Below are 18,595 nucleotides of genomic sequence, written 5' to 3'. Positions count from 1 at the left end.
TGGTAGGAAGCAAAGAGTGATGGTGGAAGGCTGTTTTATCAGCCTGGAGGTCCGTGACTAGTGCTGTGTGCCTGGATCCACTGCGATTTCTGAATGGTCCATGAACCCATGAACACTACTCCACTATTTTATTTTTACTCTCTTTCTGCACTGCTTATTTAACTTATATATTCCTGACGAAGGGTCTCGGCCCGAAACGTTGACTGTACCTCGTCCAATAGATGCTGCCTGGCCTGCTGCGTTCACCAGCAACTTTGATGCGTGTTGCTTAACTTATATATTACTTATTTGCTTACTGCCTATTAGGCCTGCTGGCATTCAAGGCAGCAATGAACGTCCTCCATCTCTGCCTGTCCTCGGCCATCTTCATTCCTTCTACAGATGTAGAAGGAATCTTCATCACTGTATCTGTATCAGTTTTGTTTGACCAGTCAGGGTTATTAGCCCTGAGCTGAACCCCCGTACCTAAAGAATGGATGCATCACTCTTAGTCTGGCCTGTTTGCCATGGGTGATCCTAGCAAGAGCCAAAACATAAAGCCATCAAATTATGACAAGATTCTGGTCTTTTGGAGGTTAATTTATATATATAATTGTAATTCATATTTTTTAATGTGTAGTGCTGTACTGTTGCCACAGATAACAAATTTTACCACATATGGCAGTGATAATAAACTTGATTCTGATTCTGACCAGGGTACATGCAATGGGTTCAACCTGGGTCATGAGTGTACAGACATAAATTGTTATAGCACAAAAAAGGCTCTTCAGTTCTTTGCAAGCACGCCAAGCTTGCCGCACATCTACAAAATCGTGACCATCGGCTAAGAATCACCAAATGTAAATAGCACTTCAAGAGTGTCATATTTGCAGTGATAATCTGATCAGATATGATAATTATTTTAAATAGCTGGATTTACTTATAGTTAGGTCAGGTCTTCATTTTATACAAGAATTCTCTTCTAAATTGTCTTTCTCTGCCTGCAGTGATATCCCTGTGACCTACTCCAAAGGACAGCATTAATGGAACCATCCATTTATGAGGTGACTCATAAATCTTTCAAGAAATTCTCTTTGGTAAGTTGTCCTTAATGTAAGAAAGGCACTTGGACTGAATTCAATGTATCCTGATTCAAAACTAAAAGAGAAATGTTTGCACATCATTTCAGCTATTTTGAGAATATCATTATTCCTAATTAGTTGGATATTCAGCATGTTAAAGACCAGTACATGTTGCACCATATCAAACTTTTTAACATAAATATTTAATGATAATTAGTATTCAGAAGTGACACTTGACTTGAAACATCAATTCTGATTTCCTGGTAAAAAATGGGTTGTTAAAAGTGACTGTTGTTGAGAATTAGGAGTGTGAATTCCCAGTTGGGTAGGAATGGTGGTGATTTTTATTTATTTAATCAGAGTACTAAATGTTCCGTCCTTCCATCAAACACCAGTCTTCCAATAAGTAGTGTACTTGTATCAGTGAAAAACAAGTTTCTTCCCTGTGCCAGTAAAACTATATTAGCCAGATCTACAGTGCAACAGCAGGGATGGTAATGAAAGAGACCATAAGACCATAAGAATAGGAGCAGAAGTAGGCCATTCGGCCCATCCAGTCTGCTCTGCCATTCAATCATGGACTGATCCAATTCTTCCAGTCATCCCCACTCCCCTGCCTTCACTCCATACTCTTTGATGCCCTGGCTAATCAAGAACCTAGCGTGGAATGTCAAATGTTCAAAGTTGAAAGTTGAAAGTAAATGTATTATTAAAGTACATATATGTCACAATGTACTACCCTGAGATTTGTTTTCTTGCAGGCACTCACAGTAGAGCAAAGAATGATAGAGGATCATCTCTTCCTTCCATTTCAGATATTTACCAGGAATGCTGCATATGCAAGTCCCTTAGCCTTGTCAAGGATCCTTCCCATCCATCCCGCAATCTCTTCGATCTCCTAGCATCAGGCAGGAGGTACAGTAGCATTAGGGCAAGGACCATAGGGATGGAAAACAGCTTCTTCACCCAGGCCATGAGACTACTGAATGCCCTGCTACTACCCAGGTCTCATAACATATGAAGCCTCAGTAGCATTATATTGTTTTCTTTTGAACTTGTCGTAAAAGCACTTTATGCTACATGTCAACCTTCTGGGATATATTTTCTTATTTGTTAATTTATTTGTGGTAATATTACTTTGTGTTGTGTGTGAGTTATATCTACTGTGTTGTGCACCTTGGTCTGGAGGAACATTGTTTTGTTTAGTGGTACACATGGTTGAACCATAATTAATTTGAATCAATGAAAAACTCCACACAAACATGGGCTGGCAAGCAACCAATATGAAAAAGATGAACTGTGCAAGTCCATAAAACACGAATAATTAAAAATAAGTAAATAAATATATATATAATACTGAGAACATGAAATGTAGAGTCCTTGAAAGTGAGTCCAACGGATGTGGAATCAAATCGGTTTTGAAGTGAGTGAAGTTATCTACACTGGTTCAGGAGCCTGAAGGCTGAGGGGTAATAACTGTTCCTGAACCTGATGGTGTAGGACCCAAGGCTCCTGTGCTTCCTTCTAGATGGCCCAATGAGAAGAAAGCAGGCCTGGATGGTGGGGCTCCTTGGTGATTTCTTGTGGCAGGGCTCCTTGTACTTCAGTGATATGCTCCACCATTGAGCATATCATTGGGAGATATGCTCAATGGTGGATGAATAGATGACAAGGTATCATATTTTTTCATGAGTTCCATAGTAACCCACTTTGAAATAACATCGACTAAAATGATGTGATCGCACCGAGAGCTGACCTTTTTTTATCTTGTGTCCCTCATCTGGGGAAAACCCAACTGTGGAAGTGCATGCAAATTTTCCAATAAAAATAAGCTGATCTTAGAGTCACTTTTATGCTCCAATTGTGCAAAATCTGACATATCGCACAACCAGGAAATTATTGGCCTGTGAGCCTGAGATTAGTAGTGGTAAACTTATTGGGAGGTATTCTATGGGACAGGATATATGTGTATTTTGAAAGACAGGGACTGATTAAGGATAGTCAGCATGGCTTTGTGCATGGGAGGACATGTCTAACTCATCATCCAGAGTTTTTCAAGGAAGTTAACAGGAAAATTGATGAAGGCAAGGCAGTGGATGTTGTCTACATGGACTTTAGCAAGGCATTTTGACAAGACACTACATGGGAGGTTGGTCAGGTAGGTTCAGTCGCTTGGCATTCAAGTTGAGGTAATAAATTGGATTAGACATTGGCATTGTGGGAGAAGCCAGAGAGTCACAGTAGATGGCTGTCTCTCTGGAGGCCTGTGACTAGTGGACTGCTGCAGGGATTGCTGCTGGGTCTGTTGTTGTTTGTCGTCTACATCAGTGATCTGGATAATAATATGGTAAACTGGATCAGCAAATTTGTGGATGATTAGGGACATCGTGGACAGTGAGAAAGTATATCAGAGTTTGCAGTGGGATCCGGACTAGCTGGGGAATGGCAGATGGAATTTAAAGCAGCCAAGTGTGAGATGTTACACCTTGGTAGGACCATCCAGGGTAGATCTTACACAGTGAATGGTAGGGCACTGAGAAATGTGGTAGAACGAAGTGATCTGGGAATAAAGGTCCAAAATTTATTGAAAGTAGTGGCACAGGTCAATAGGGTCTCAAAGAAAACTTTTGGCACATGGGCCATAAATCAAAGTACTGTGTACAGGAAATGGGATGTCATGATGAAGTTGTATAAGATACTGGCGAGGCTTAATTTGGAGTACTTTGTGCAGTTTTGGTCACCTGCTTACAGGAAAGATGTAAATAAGGTTGAAACTGTGCACAGAAAATTTAAAAGGATCCTACTGGGACTTGAAGACCAGATTTATTAAGAAACATTGAATATTTTAGGACTTTATTCCTTGGAACATAGAAAATTGAGAGAAGATTTGATAGAGGGGTATAGATAGGGTAAGATAAGGTAAATGCAAGCAGGCTTTTTCTTCTGAGGTGGAAGGAACAACAACTGGAGGTTTGGGTTAAGGGTGAAAGGTGAAAGGTTTAAGGGAAGACGAGGGGAAACATTTTCACTCAAGAGGGTCACGAGAGCGTGGAATGAGCTGCTAGTGCAAGTGGTGCATGTGAGTTTGATTTCAATGTTTAAGAGAAGTTCTCCCCCTGGGAGGGGGGAGAAGATGGCGGCGCAACGACAGCGCGCACGGCCACTTCAGTGATGAATATCTGTTATTTGTCAAGTAGGGGAACGTGCACAATCCTGATTTGATGGAGACAGACATGAGAGCACAGCGAAACATCTGGAAAACTTCTGAAATGCCTGCTTCGTTGCCACTGCTACTGTGTGGTAACCGGAATCTCCGGAGCTGAAGGCCCCGAAATCCTCGGCTTTGCGCGTTTCAGCAGCCGGGGAGAGGTCGAAGGCGCTTGGGAGGCTGCTCGGAAGCTCGGAGTTTTCAGACGGAAGGACTCAGGGTCGGCTGGGGTCAGCTGCTTTCAAGGTATCGGCAAGTTGACGGTGCCTGGAGGTTTATGGCAGGGAGTTTCTCCCTTTTGCCGCCTGCTATTGGGGACTCGGGAGTCGATCGACTCAGGACTTTGAGAACTTTTTTTTACTGTGCCTATGGACTGTTCTTTATCAAATTATGGTATTGCTTTGCACTGTTGTAACTATATGTTATAATTATGTGGTTTTGTCAGTGTTAGTCTTTGGTTGGTCTTGTTTTCTGCGATATCACTCTGGAGAAACACTATCATTTCTTAATGCATGTATGCATTTCTAAATGACAATAAAAGAGGACTGAGTGTTCTCATAATTTAAAAATTTGGATAGGTACATGGATAGCTACGGTCTGGGTGCTGGTTGATGGGACTAGGCGGTTTGAATAGTCTGGCACAGACTAGATGGGCTGAATGGCCTGTTTCTGTGATGCATTTTTCTATGATTCTATAACTGATGGGCTGGGGGATATTTCTGCATGAAATAGCCATTTTGGTGGTTGAGGCAGAAACATTAGGGGCATTTAGGAGCTCCTTAGATGGGCACATGGATGATAGAAAAATTATGGTTTATGTAGATAGGAAGGGTTAGATTTATATTAGAACAAGTTAAAAGGGCAGCACAACATTGTGGGCCAAAAGGCCTGTAATGTGATGTTCCAAGTTCAAAGTTCATCCAGAAATATCCATGTTGGCCATCCACAGGTCCCCAGGTTCTGAATCGGTGGTCTGCACGAGTGGGAATTTTAATGGCTGGTAACCACCCACCCCCCGTCTCTGGGGTTGGCAGTCTGTGCAAGTCTCTCCTACCCTTCAATTTCTTGCACGTTCATGTGCCTGTCTAAGAGGCCCTGAACACCCCTAATGTGTTTGCCTCTACCACCCCAGGCAGTGCGTTCCAGCCACACCAGTGTCTATGTAAAAAACCTGAGCTGTACATGTCCCTTAGGTCATCCTCTCTCACATTAAACGTACGCCCTTTGGCATTATAAACACAAAAGATATGCTGGAAATCCAGGGCAAGATACACAAAATGCTGGAGGAACTCAGCAGTTCAGGCAACATCTTTTCCAGTCCAGATGAAGGGTCTCAGCCGAAATATCTTATTTTTATTCCTCTCGATACAGCAGCCTGACCTGCTGTGTCCCTCTGGTATTAAAACATCTCAATTCTGGGAAAAAAGACAAATTGGATATACTGGGTAGACAGAGATACAGCCAAAAGAGAATCCCTCAACTGAGAGAAGAGGTAATGAATCCAAGAGCAGGGTTATTATTCACTATTAAATTACATCCAAAGTTTCCACTGTTCCAAGTCAAATTAGATTTAGGTATTAAGGGTGTAGAGGAAAAACAAAAATAATCTGCATACAATTCACATATAGAAGATGGTAAAAATTTATTTTAATGTAGAGCTGTGTCTGAACTTTCAACACTTTAAAGATGTGAGTCTGATACACTAACTCAACCACTTAGGAACAGCCTCTTCCCCTTCACTGTCAGACTGCTGAACGGTCCATGTACCCATGAAACCTACCTCATTATTTCTTTCTTTGCACTATTTACTTCTGTAATTTATGCACTCAGTGGACAGTTTATTAGATACAGGAGGTAACTCATAAAGTCACCCACTGAGCCCGTCCACATCCAGGTTCAGTGTGCTGTGCATTCAGAGATGCTCTCCTGCACACCACTGTCGTAATATGTGGTTATTTGAGTTAATGTTGCCTTCCTAGCAGCATAAACCAGTCTGGCCATCCTCCTCTGACCTCTCTCATCAACAGAGCACTTTCACCCACAGAATGGCCACTCATTGGATGTTTGTTTTGCTTTTTGCACCATTCTCTGTAAACTCTAGAGACTGGTGTACTTGAAAATCCCAGGAGATCTGCAGTGTCTCCAAGATACTCCCATCTGGTCAAAGTCACTTGGATCACATTCCTTCCCATTCTGCTGTTTGGTCTCAACAACTACTAAATCTCTTGAGCATGTCTGCATGTTTTTATGGATTGAGTTGTCGCCACGTGATTGGCTGATTGGACATTTACGTTAACGCGCAGATGTGCCTAATAACGTGGCCACTGAGTGTAGATTTTATGTATTGCACTGTGCCGATGCCACAGAACAGCAAATTCCACGTCATATTTCAATGACAACAAACCTGATTCTGACACTGAAAACTTCTAGCATTTTTTAATCTTTCTTATAGAATCCCGGGTGCCTGTGCATGTATGCTACACCAGCCCCTGGCTAGTACAACATAAATAAAGTGAACAGAAATCAGAAGGCGACTTAAGACTTGAATTCCTGCAGCATTTTTCATTGTTTTATGATGTTTCAAAATGCTTTATAGCCAATGAATTGTAGTATATTCACACTTGTAATGTCGGAGATCTGTCGGCCATTTTGAACACCACAAGCTGCCAAATAACACAATAGAGAACAGTTAAATGTTTCAGTGATGTGGATTAAGGGAGACATAGACCTAGAGACAACTCTGATAAACAGCCCAAAAACACAATGATAGTAGAGGTGAAGGAAGATGGAAGATGAGATGCTGTTCTGTTACAGGAGACCATGAACAGATAGTTCAGAGTGGGGCTAGGATGCAGAAACATGAGAAATAGCACCTTATATTCCATATCTGTACACCCGTCCCCACTCATACCAAATCCTCCAACTTCTGGGCCTGTAATTTGCCCATGATACAAAGATCGGTAGTGTTGTGGATAGTGTAGAAGGTTACGATGGGACATTGATAGGATGTAGAGCTGGGCTGAGAAGTGGCAGATGGAGTTCAATCTGGAAAAGCGTGATGTGATTCACTTCGGAAGGTCAAACTTGAAGGCAGAGTACAGGGTTAATGGCAGGATTCTTAACAGTGTGGAGGAACAAAGGGATTTCAAGGTCCAAGTCTACAGATCCCTCAAAGCTGCCATGCAAATATACAAGCAACACACATCAAAGTTGCCGGTGAACGCAGCAGGCCAGGCAGCATCTCTAGGAAGAGGTACAGTCAACGTTTCAGGCCGAGACCCTTCGTCAGGACTAACTGAAGGAAGAGTTAGTAAGGGATTTGAAAGTGGGAGGGGGAGGGGGAGATCCAAAATGATAGGAGAAGACAGGAGGGGGAGGGATGGAGCCAAGAGCTGGACAGGTGATTGGCAAAGGGGATATGAGAGGATCATGGGACAGGAGGTCCGGGGAGAAAGACAAGGTGGGGGGGAACCCAGAGGATGGGCAAGGGGTATAGTCAGAGGGACAGAGGAAGAAAAAGGAGAGTGAGAGAAAGAATGTGTGTATAAAAATAAATAACGGATGGGGTACGGGGGGGAGGTGGGGCATTAGCGGAAGTTAGAGAAGTCGATGTTCATGCCATCAGGTTGGAGGCTACCCAGACGGAATATAAGGTGTTGTTCCTCCAGCCTGAGTGTGGCTTCATCTCTACAGTAGAGGAGGCCGTGGATAGACATGTCAGAATGGGAATGGGACGTGGAATTAAAATGTGTGGCCACTGGGAGATCCTGCTTTCTCCGGCGGACAGAGCGTAGGTGTTCAGCAAAGCTGTCTCCCAGTCTGCGTCGGGTCTCACCAATATATAGAAGGCCACATCGGGAGCACCGGACGCAGTATATCACCCCAGCCGACTCACAGGTAAAGTGTCGCCTCACCTGGAAGGACTGTCTGGGGCCCTGAATGGTGGTAAGGGAGGAAGTGTAAGGGCATATGTAGGACTTGTTTCGCTTACAAAGGTAAGTGCCAGGAGGGAGATCAGTGGGGAGGGATGGGGGGGACGAATGGACAAGGGAGTGGCGAAGGGAGCGATCCCTGCGGAAAGCAGAGGGGGGGGCGGAGGGAAAGATGTGCTTAGTGGTGGGATCCCGTTGGAGGTGGCGGAAGTTACGGAGAATAATATGTTGGACCCGGGGGCTGGTGGGGTGGTAGGTGAGGACCAGAGGGACCCTATTCCTAGTGGGGTGGCAGGAGGATGGAGTGAGAGCAGATGTACGTGAAATGGGGGAGATGCATTTGAGAGCAGAGTTGATAGTGGAGGAAGGGAAGCCCCTTTCTTTAAAAGAGGAAGACATCTCCCTCATCCTGGAATGAAAAGCCTCATTCTGAGAGCAGATGCGGCGGAGACGGAGGAATTGCCAGAAGGGGATGGCATTTTTGCAAGAGACAGGGTGAGAAGAGGAATAGTCCAGATAGCTGTGAGAGTCAGTAGGCTTATAGTAGACATCAGTGGATAAGCTGTCTCCAGAGACAGAGACAGAAAGTTCTAGAAAGGGGAGGGAGATGTCGGAAATAGACCAGGTAAACTTGAGGGCAGGGTGAAAGTTGGAGGCAAAATTAATAAAGTCAACGAGCTCAGCATGTGTGCAGGAAGCAGCGCCAATGCAGTCGTCGATGTAGCGAAGGAAAAGTGGGGGACAGATACCAGAATAGGCTTGGAACATAGATTGTTCCACAAAGCCAACAAAAAGGCAGGCATAGCTAGGACCCATACGGGTGCCCATAGCTACACCTTTAGTTTGGAGGAAGTGGGAGGAGCCAAAGGAGAAATTATTAAGAGTAAGGACTAATTCCGCTAGACGGAGCAGAGTGGTGGTAGAGGGGAACTGATTAGGTCTGGAATCCAAAAAGAAGCGGAGAGCTTTGAGACCTTCCTGATAGGGGATGGAAGTATATAGGGACTGGACATCCATGGTGAAAATAAAGCAGTGGGGGCCAGGGAACTTAAATTGGCTCTGTCCGCCAGAGAAAGCAGGATCAGCTCTGTCCACCAGAGAAAGCAGGATCTCCCAGTGGCCACACATTTTAATTCCACGTCCCATTCCCATTCTGACATGTCTATCCACGGCCTCCTCTACTGTCAAGATGAAGCCACACTCAGGTTGGAGGAACAACACCTTATATTCCATCTGGGTAGCCTCCAACCTGATGGCATGAACATCGACTTCTCTAACTTCCGCTAATGCCCCGCCTCCCCCTCGTACCCCATCCGTTATTTATTTTTATACACACATTCTTTCTCTCACTCTCCTTTTTCTCCCTCTGTCCCTCTGACTATACCCCTTGCCCATCCTCTGGGTCCCCCCCCCCTTGTCTTTCTCCCCGGACCTCCTGTCCCATGATCCTCTCATATCCCTTTTGCCAATCACCTGTCCAGCTCTTGGCTCCATCCCTCCCCCTCCTGTCTTCTCCTATCATTTTGGATCTCCCCCTCCCCCTCCCACTTTCAAATCCCTTACTAACTCTTCCTTCAGTTAGTCCTGACGAAGGGTCTCGGCCTGAAACGTCGACTGTACCTCTTCCTAGAGATGCTGCTTGGCCTGCTGCGTTCACCAGCAACTTTGATGTGTGTTGCTTGAATTTCCAGCATCTGCAGAATTCCTGTTGTATGCAAATATACAGAGTGGTTATGAAGGTGTTTAGAGTCTTCATTAGTCGAGGTTGAGCTCGAGAGCTGTGAGGTAAGTTTGCTGCTCTACAAGCCTCTAATTAGATGACACTGACACTTGAGGTATTGTATTCAGTACTGTTCGCATTATAGGAAGAAGGTGAAAGCTTCAGAGAGGGAGCAGAGATTTACCAGGAAACTGCCTGGATTAGAGAGCATGTTTTATGAGGACAGGCTGAGTGAACCAGGGGTTCTCTCTTTGGAGCAAAGGAGGGTTAGAGGTGACTTGGTAGCAATGTATAAGAGGCATAGATAGAGTGGACAGCTATTGCTATTTTCCCAGGTGAACAATGGCTAATATGGGAGGACATAATTTTAAATTTAATGGAGGAAAGGATGTTCTATGTAGGTTTTACATACAGAATGGTAAATGCATATAATGTACTTAAGGGTGTGGTGGGAGAGGCAGCTACATTAGGGATGTTTAAGAGACTCTTAGATAGGCAAATGGATGATATAAAAATGGATGGCTAAGTAGGACAGCAGGGTTAGACTGAGTGGAAGGGCCTGAAATGTGCTTTATTGTTCTATGTTCTGATAACTCATCTGCTCTGTCCATATCAGAAATGGCCATTTTTGCTGTAAACCATCTACCTATGATAGTCTTTTTTTTTAACCTCTCCCGTTAACAAACCTTGACCAGCCATTTACAACCCATCCTACCACTTTGACCCTCCCACTCTGCCATAACACTGCCCCCCACCCCGCAGCCCCATTACAACCCATCCCCATGGCCATAACCTATATCTTTCTTCTATTCAACCCTTAAACACTTTCTCCACAGATGCTGCCTGACCTGTTGAGTTCTTCCGGCACTGTCTGCTTTTGTTTCAGATTTCCAGCATCTCTACGGTGTTTTTGTGATTTTCATTGCTGCTGGCCTCGATAAATGTTACTGTCCTTAATCCAGTGCTCATGGAACTACAGTTTTAGCCACCTTTTTATTTTACTTCTTAGTCTCCAGTTTCATCACTTTTCCCTGACAAAGACTAAAGATTTATTGCAACACACAATATGTTGGAGGAATTCAGCAGGCTGCGCAGCATCTGTGGGGGTGGGGAGGAATTGTCGATGTTTCAGCTCGAAACCTGGTATCAGCGTTCACAGTTCCACGGCATGGTTTTGACAAGAAATGTCAACAATTCCTTTCCTCCCACAGATGTTGCTCAACCTGCTCAGTTTGTCTGGCAGATCGTGTGTTGCTCGAGATACCAGCATCAGTGGTGCCTTGCGTTTCTACGATTTTTTTGGGTGTGTAACTCTGAACCTTCAGCCTGCTGGTGTCTCCAGCACCACCCAGTGGAGGGAGACATAAATGACCACCCTTAGAAACTCAATCCCACTGCTGTCAGAGTGCTGCCTTACAATATGAGTCTGTAAGAACTGAACATAGACTAGTTTAGGAACAGGCATTTCAGCCCAAAATGTTGTGCCAAGTTGATTAAATTAGCATTCAAATGCCCAACTAAACTAGTACTTCTGCCTACACAATGTCCATATATTTCCATTCTCTGCATATTCATGTGTCCATCTATGAGCCTCTTAAATGCTTCCATCTTCTTTCACTTCACCTCTACTCCTGGCAGTGCGCTCCAGGCATACACCGCACTCTGTGTAAAAAAACTTGTCCTGCACATCTCATTTGAACTTAGTCCCTCTCACCTTAAATACATGACCACTGGTGTTGGACATTTCCATCATAGGAAAAACATACAGTGCCTTGTAAAAGCATTCAACCCCCACAACTATTTTCACATTTTACTGTCTCATTTCCTAAATTTAAAATATATCGAAGTAGGATTTTTTTGAGTTAACTACAAAACACTGTGCATCATGTCAAATCAAAAGAAAAATTCCAAAACCTGGTAACAATTTACTAAAAATTAAAAACCAACATTGTGAGGCTGAAAAAGTACCCGTCCCCTTTGTAATTACTATGCTAACTTTCCACAGGTGCAAGACTGTATATTACTTTTCCAACTGATCCAATTTGATGTAGAATACTGGAGGATCAACTGAAGAAATACCCACTCTCTCTGTAAAGTCTAATAGTCCAATAGATTTTCATCAGACTAAATCAAAATGAAGACACGAACATTCAAGGCAAGTCAGGGAAATGATAATAGAGAAGCACAAATCTGGGGGAGGGTACAAGACCATCTCAAAGGTACTGAACATACTTCAGAGCTCAGACCATCGCTCTAAACTTAATCTCTGGAGAAGAAATGCACTTGTGTCGCCAGCAGTCACTCTGAGTGAGCTGCAGAAGTCAGTGGATACAACTGGAGATGAAGTTCATGGCTTCACAACCTCTAAGGCCTTGTGCAAAATGTGTATTTCTGGAAGAGTGGCAAGGAAGAAGCCCTGACCAAAAAAAAAATCATATCCTTGCTCGCAAAGACGTTGCAAAATGTCACTTAGAAGATATTGTAAAAATGTGGAAAATATTCTTGTGGTCAGATGAGACTAAGGTGGAACTTCTTGGCCTCAACAGTAAGTGATAGGTGTGGTTAAATCTAATCGCGCGCATCAGCCAGGTAACACAATCCCTTCCACAAAGTATGGTGGAGACAGCACTATGCTATGGAGATGCTTTTCAGCAGCATGGACTGGAAATCTGGTCAGCATTAATGGGAAGATGAATGCTTTAAATACAAAGCGATCCTGGATAAAAACCTGATAACCTCTACCAGAAAGCTTAAGCTGGGGAGGAAGCCATCTTTCAGGAGGACAACGACTCAAAGCACACTGCCACAGCAACCATGCAGTGGTTTCAAAGGGAGAAAATTGATGCCCTTGAGTGCTCAGTCAGAGTCCTGACCTTAACTCAATTGAATATCTCCAGCAAGACCAAGATTGCTGTCCACTGCCATTCCCCACTAAACTGGCACAGGTGGAGCAATTTTACAAGAGGGAATGAGCAAATCTTGCTCCATCATGTTGTGAAAAGCTAATAGAAACTTATTCAAAAAGACTACTGGCCGTGTTAGCTGCAAGAAGTGGTTCAACCAAGTACTGAGCAAAGGGGGATGAATACTTTTGAACTGCTGACATTGCAGTTTCGGAATTTTTAGTTAGTCATGCTTTTCAATTTTCCCTGTTTTTTTTGGGCTCTGCTGTGAAAAAAGGAGCATGTGATTCACAAATAAAAATGTTCAGTTAAATTGATCAAAATTCCTGAATGTAATGCTTATTTATGTGAACAAATGGTTGGGGGCTGAATACTTTTACAAGGCACAATCTATACTTTATCTATACATTTCATAACCTCTATCACATCTTTGCTTAGTTTCTGCTGCTCCAGAGAAAACAACTCAAGTTATCCAACCTCTCCTTATAGCACATGCCCTCTAATCCTGGAAGCATCCTGGTAAACCTCTGCTGCATCCTCTCCAAAGCCTTGACATCCTTCCTATAATTGGGGGGTGGGGGAGGAGGGTGGGAGAACCAGAAGCGAATACAATACTCAAGATGTGGCCTAACTTGTTCTATAAAGCTGCAACATAATTTCCTGACTTCTGAATTCAATGTCCGGCATTTGGTCCCAGGCATTCAGCCTTTGGGTAAAAAAAAATAAAAACAGACAGCAAATATTAGTTGCAATCCTTAGCTGGGTTTGAAAGTGTATGCTGACGTATGCCACTTTAAACAACCACCATTCCTTTGTGCAATTAACTGAACTGTGAATAGAGCTACACTTTCTACAGGCAGTGATGGATAAAGCCCAGTCCATCATAGGCAAAGCCCCACCATTGAGTACATCTACATGTATTGCCACAGGAAAGCAACATCCATCATCAAGAACCTCCACCACCCTAGCCACGCTCCCTTCTTGCTATTACCATCAGGCAGGAGGCTCTAAGTGAATTTATTATCAAAGTACATATATGTCATCATATACAACCCCGAGATTCCTCTTCTTGTGAGCAATCACAGTAAATATAAGAGACACAATAGAATCAATGAAAGACTGCACCCAACAGGGCGGACAACAACCAATGTGCAAAAAAAAAGCTGTGCAAATACAAAAAGAAAGAGCAAAAAATGAAATAATAATCATTATAAATAAAATCAAGAACATGAGATGAAGAGTCGCATCACAGTACTGTTCCCACTGAACTGGACTCACTTTTAAGGTACAGGAGCCTTAGGTCACACATCACCATGTTGAGGAACAATTATTACCCTACAATCATCAGGCTCCTGAACCTGCATGGATAACTTCACTCACCACAACTCTGAGCTTACAGACTCACTTCTAAGGAGTCTTTACAACTTACATTCTCAGTTTTAGTTTTTATTTGCACCTATTTGTCTCCTGCACATTGTTTGTCAGTCTTTATTTATGTATACTTATATATATATATGAATTTTATTGTATTTTTTATTTTCCTGTAAATGCATGCATGAAAGTGAATCTGAAGGTAGAATGTACATGGTAACATATAAGTCATTTGGTAATAAACTTGACTGACTCTGAGATAATGATTATTCATTTGTGAAGCTGACAGCTGTCACTACAAAAAAAACAATGGAAAAGAGGGAGGATTATCTTACACAAACACCTCGTTCTCTTCAATTTGACTGACTCTGACTTTTACCTGCTCATCTGCAGTCTTACGTATTTCTGAATGCTCCAGAGTCAAATAGTACTGAGACAGGCCTTTCAGTCCATTTAGTGGAGATGTTGGTGAGGAAACACTTGGAGTACTGTGAGCTGTTTTAGGATTTGAGGGGCAACTTCTTCATGCAGAGGGTGACGCGTATATCGAACCAGCTGCCAGAGGAAGTGGTTGAAGCTGGTATAATAATAACATCTAAAAGATGTTTGGATAGGAACATGGATATGAAAGGGTTAGAAGGATATGGACCAAGTATAGGGAAATAGGGTTAGCCTGGATGGATATCTTGGTCAGTATTGCTGAGTTGGGCCGAATGGTCTTTTTCCATGATGTATTACTCAATGAGTCTGTGCTGACCATTAAGAACCATCTATACTAACCATAGATATTCAGAGGTACTTAAATCAATTGGCATATTATAGATCATAGAATAAGCTGAAGGATTTAACTCGTACTTCTATAGAACAGGGGTGTATGGGGTATTCAGGGAGGGGTAGCAGCTCTGGTGAAGGGGCATGTAGTGTTCATTCTGGGGTAGCTAGCTCACCTTTGGTCCCCATCAGACACTCAGCTCTTATCTGTGGCTCCAGTAGCTGTTTGCATGTGACAGCACCCCAGGACAGGCAGGCTGAACCAGCTGAGGGGACCTGGCAGGCCTCATATCCTGGAGAAATAGAGACATGCCTGTCCTAGCATTCAAAGTCAGCTTCAGCAGACTGGGCGGATGAGATTAATGAGATCCAGTGGTGAGGAAGGCAGTACTGCAACGCTCCGTGGAGAACGAAGGGCATGACAAAGCATATGAGGTATCATGGTCATCCACTGCAACCAAGGATGACCCCAGTTTGTGACGCTTGTTCATACCACTGGACCCGGACTTCTGAGGACAAGAGAGTGGAACTGCCCCAGTGCAACAGCCTTTCCACTTTAAAAAATCTCCTGCACAGATGTCCTGTCATTGTCGGATACGATGGACAACCAGCATTATAGAACATAGAATGTTACAGCACAGTACAGGCCCTTCACCCAGAATGTTGTGCTGACCTTTTAACCTACTCAAAGATCAATGTAACTCTTCCCTCTTACATAGCCCTGCACTTTTATGTCATCCAGGTGCCTATCGAAGAGTTTTTTAAATGTCGCTAAAGTATCTTCCTCTAGCAAGAGCCCCAGCAGCATGTTCCATGCACCCACCAGTCTCCGTGTGGAAAACCTACCGCTGACATCTCTCCTTTACCTTACTCCAATCACCTTTAAATTAGGCCATTTTTTCCCTGGCCATGGTAGAGTAGTGGTTAGTGTGACACTATTACAGTCACAGTTCAGAGTTCAATCATGGTGTCCTCTTTAACGAGTCTCTGTACGTCCTCCCCATGAAATGCATGGGTTTTTTCCAGGTGCTCCAGTTTCCTCCCACAGACCCGGATAGGTTAATTGGTCATTGTAAATTGTCCCGTGATTAGGTTAGGGTTAGATTGGGGTTGATGGCAGCATGGCTCTTGGAAGTGTGTATCTCGAAATGAAATAAAATGAATAAAAGCCGCGGGCTGTCCACTTTGCTAATGCCTCTTATCACCTTGTACACCTCTGTCAAGTCCCTGATATTAATTCTTCCTAATATGTAAAAGAGAAAGTAACAGATTGAGTAAGAATATGGAATTAACATTTCCTTAATCCTCTGCGGTAGGACTTTCGCTTTCAAGTCACATGATACTCAGACCCGGAGAGAAATTACCCCCTCTCTTGTTGCTCAACGAAAATCCTGGATGTATGTCTATTTCAGAATGACGTGGAGAGGAACTTGGAGGATGTCTCTCCTGTTCTGTCACCGGAGATCAAGGTCCTATTGAACTGAAAAGTTCTGAAAAGAGGATGCTGTCCAAGTTGCATGCCATCTTGGACAATGTCTCCCATCCACTACATAACGTACTGGGTGGGCACAGGAGTACATTCAGCCAGAGACTCATTCCACCAAGATGCAACACTGAGCGTCACAGGAAGTCATTCCTGCCTGTGGCCATCAAACTTTACAACTCCTCCCTTGGTGGGTCAGACACCCTGAGCCAATAGGCTGGTCCTGGACTTACTTCCTGGCATAATTTACATATTACTATTTAACTATTTATGATTTTATTACTATTTGATTATTTATGGCACAACTGTAAAGAAAACCAATTTCCCCCGGGATCAATAAAGCATGACTATGACTATGACTAACTGACCTGCACATGACGTGCTGATATTTGCTTGTTCCACTAATAAATAATTTAAGAGAAATAGTAGTCTTGGGACAAAATATTCATGCCGGCTTGTAAAACTGTTAAAAGCGACGCTTACCCATATTCTTTCAGAACTTTAGATGCAACAAGAAGTATAGGTTTGATGACCTTCATCCCATCCACTCCTCCGTCCAGTGCATCATGGTCTTCATACCTGGGGAATTAAGAGTCATTTAGTCCCACAGCAATACAGTATGGATACAGGCCCTTCGGCCCAACGATGCCATGCTAACCATCACATCCACCTAGCTGGTTCCAATTTCCTGCATTTGACCCAAATCCCTTCACTCCACATACTTGTCCAAGTGCCTCTTAAATGACACTATTGTCCCTGCCTCGCCCATTTTCTCTGGCAGCTCGTTCTACAGGCGCACCACCCTCTGCATGAAAAGGCTGCCCCCTCAGTTCCCTCTTAAATCTATCCCCTCTCCCCTCAGGGGTTCCCAACCTTTCTATGCCTCACCATTAACCGTGGACCCCAGGCTGGGAACCCCTATGCCTCTGTTGTGGGCTTCCCCTCCCCGGGAAAACACCATCCACCTTATTTATGCCTCTCATAATTTTATACACTTCTATAAGGTTGCCCCTCATTCTCCCATGTTCTGGGGAATAAAGGCCAACCTTTCCCTATAATTCAGGCCCTCTATTCCTGGCGACTCACTCCTAAATCTTTTCTGTACTCTTTCCTGTATAACCCCATCTTCCCTGTAACAGAAATGTACACAATATCAGAATTACAAACAGAATCAGGTTTATAATCACTGACATACTGTATGTTGTGAAATTTGGTGTTTTTGTGGCAGTGGCATAGTGCAAAGCATCAACTAATTACTTTAAATGGCAATAAGAAATATATTAAAGTAGTGAAAAAAAGTGAGGTAGTACTATGATGAAGTAGGCGTTGTCAGTCGTGAGTCCAGTGGAGTCTGGAGGCCCAGTGGCGGCCTGCCCTGGGGTTAGAGGTTGGTCTGTGCATGTGAGTGGGTGGGTGGATAGGAGGGGGGAAAAGGGGCTTCACAAACACAAGAAAATCTGCAAATGCTGGAAATCCAAGGAAACACTCACAAACGCTAGATGAACTCAGCAGGCCAGGCAGCATCTATGGAAAAGAGTAAACAGTCAATATTTCAGGCCGAGACCCTACACCAGGAAAAGGAGCTTGGCTTGTTTTGTTTTGTTGCAGTTTGCCTTCTTTTGCATGTTGGTTGTTTGTCAGTCTTTGCTTGTGTGTAGTTTTTTGTTGATTCTCTGTTGTACTGTGAATGTCTGCAAGAAAATGAATCGCAGGGTAGTATATGGTGATATACAGTATGTATTTTGATGAAAAATTTACTATGAACTTTTGCTGTTTTGCTGAACGTTGTGGGCATGGTATGTTGGCACTGGAATGCGTGATGACACTTGCAGACTGCCCCTGCACATCCTTTATGGAACTCGGCAAGCAGCCTGTACTTTGGTATCTCTAAGAGCGGTTTAGAAGGCATGCGTCTTTGGGGTGTGGCCCTGGAGACGACCCGTTTCCTCGCTGATGTCTCCGACTGCAGCGTTGCGGGAGATTGAAACATCGACAGAACAGGCGCAGCTGTCAGAGGCCTCTGCACTCGAGCGATCTCCCGCCCTCTCTCTCTCTTTCGAAGGTGAGCGAGTGTCTGTTGGCTCCGAGCCAGGGAAACTCAAATAAGCAACGTGGCAGATTGTAACACTGAAACAGTGAGCTGTTG

At 43.7% G+C, this 18,595-nt stretch overlaps 1 protein-coding gene across 10 annotated transcripts in view; it reads right to left on the bottom strand.

Moving 5' to 3' along the window:
- hemk1 (HemK methyltransferase family member 1) overlaps positions 1 to 18,595 on the bottom strand; it is a 193,164-nt gene that overhangs the window by 37,214 nt on the left and 137,355 nt on the right. For all 10 annotated transcript variants that reach the window (XM_063068215.1, XM_063068209.1, XM_063068211.1 and 7 more), the window contains one exon: positions 16,933 to 17,028. In XM_063068215.1, coding sequence (XP_062924285.1) covers positions 16,933 to 17,028 — 96 coding nt within the window. The remainder of the gene's footprint in view (positions 1 to 16,932; positions 17,029 to 18,595) is intronic.

This window comes from Mobula hypostoma, chromosome 15 (genome assembly GCF_963921235.1).
Source record: "Mobula hypostoma chromosome 15, sMobHyp1.1, whole genome shotgun sequence".
NCBI classification, from domain to species: domain Eukaryota; kingdom Metazoa; phylum Chordata; class Chondrichthyes; order Myliobatiformes; family Myliobatidae; genus Mobula; species Mobula hypostoma.
Note: the sequence above shows the minus strand (reverse complement) of the source record. Positions and strands in the feature narration are given on the sequence as shown.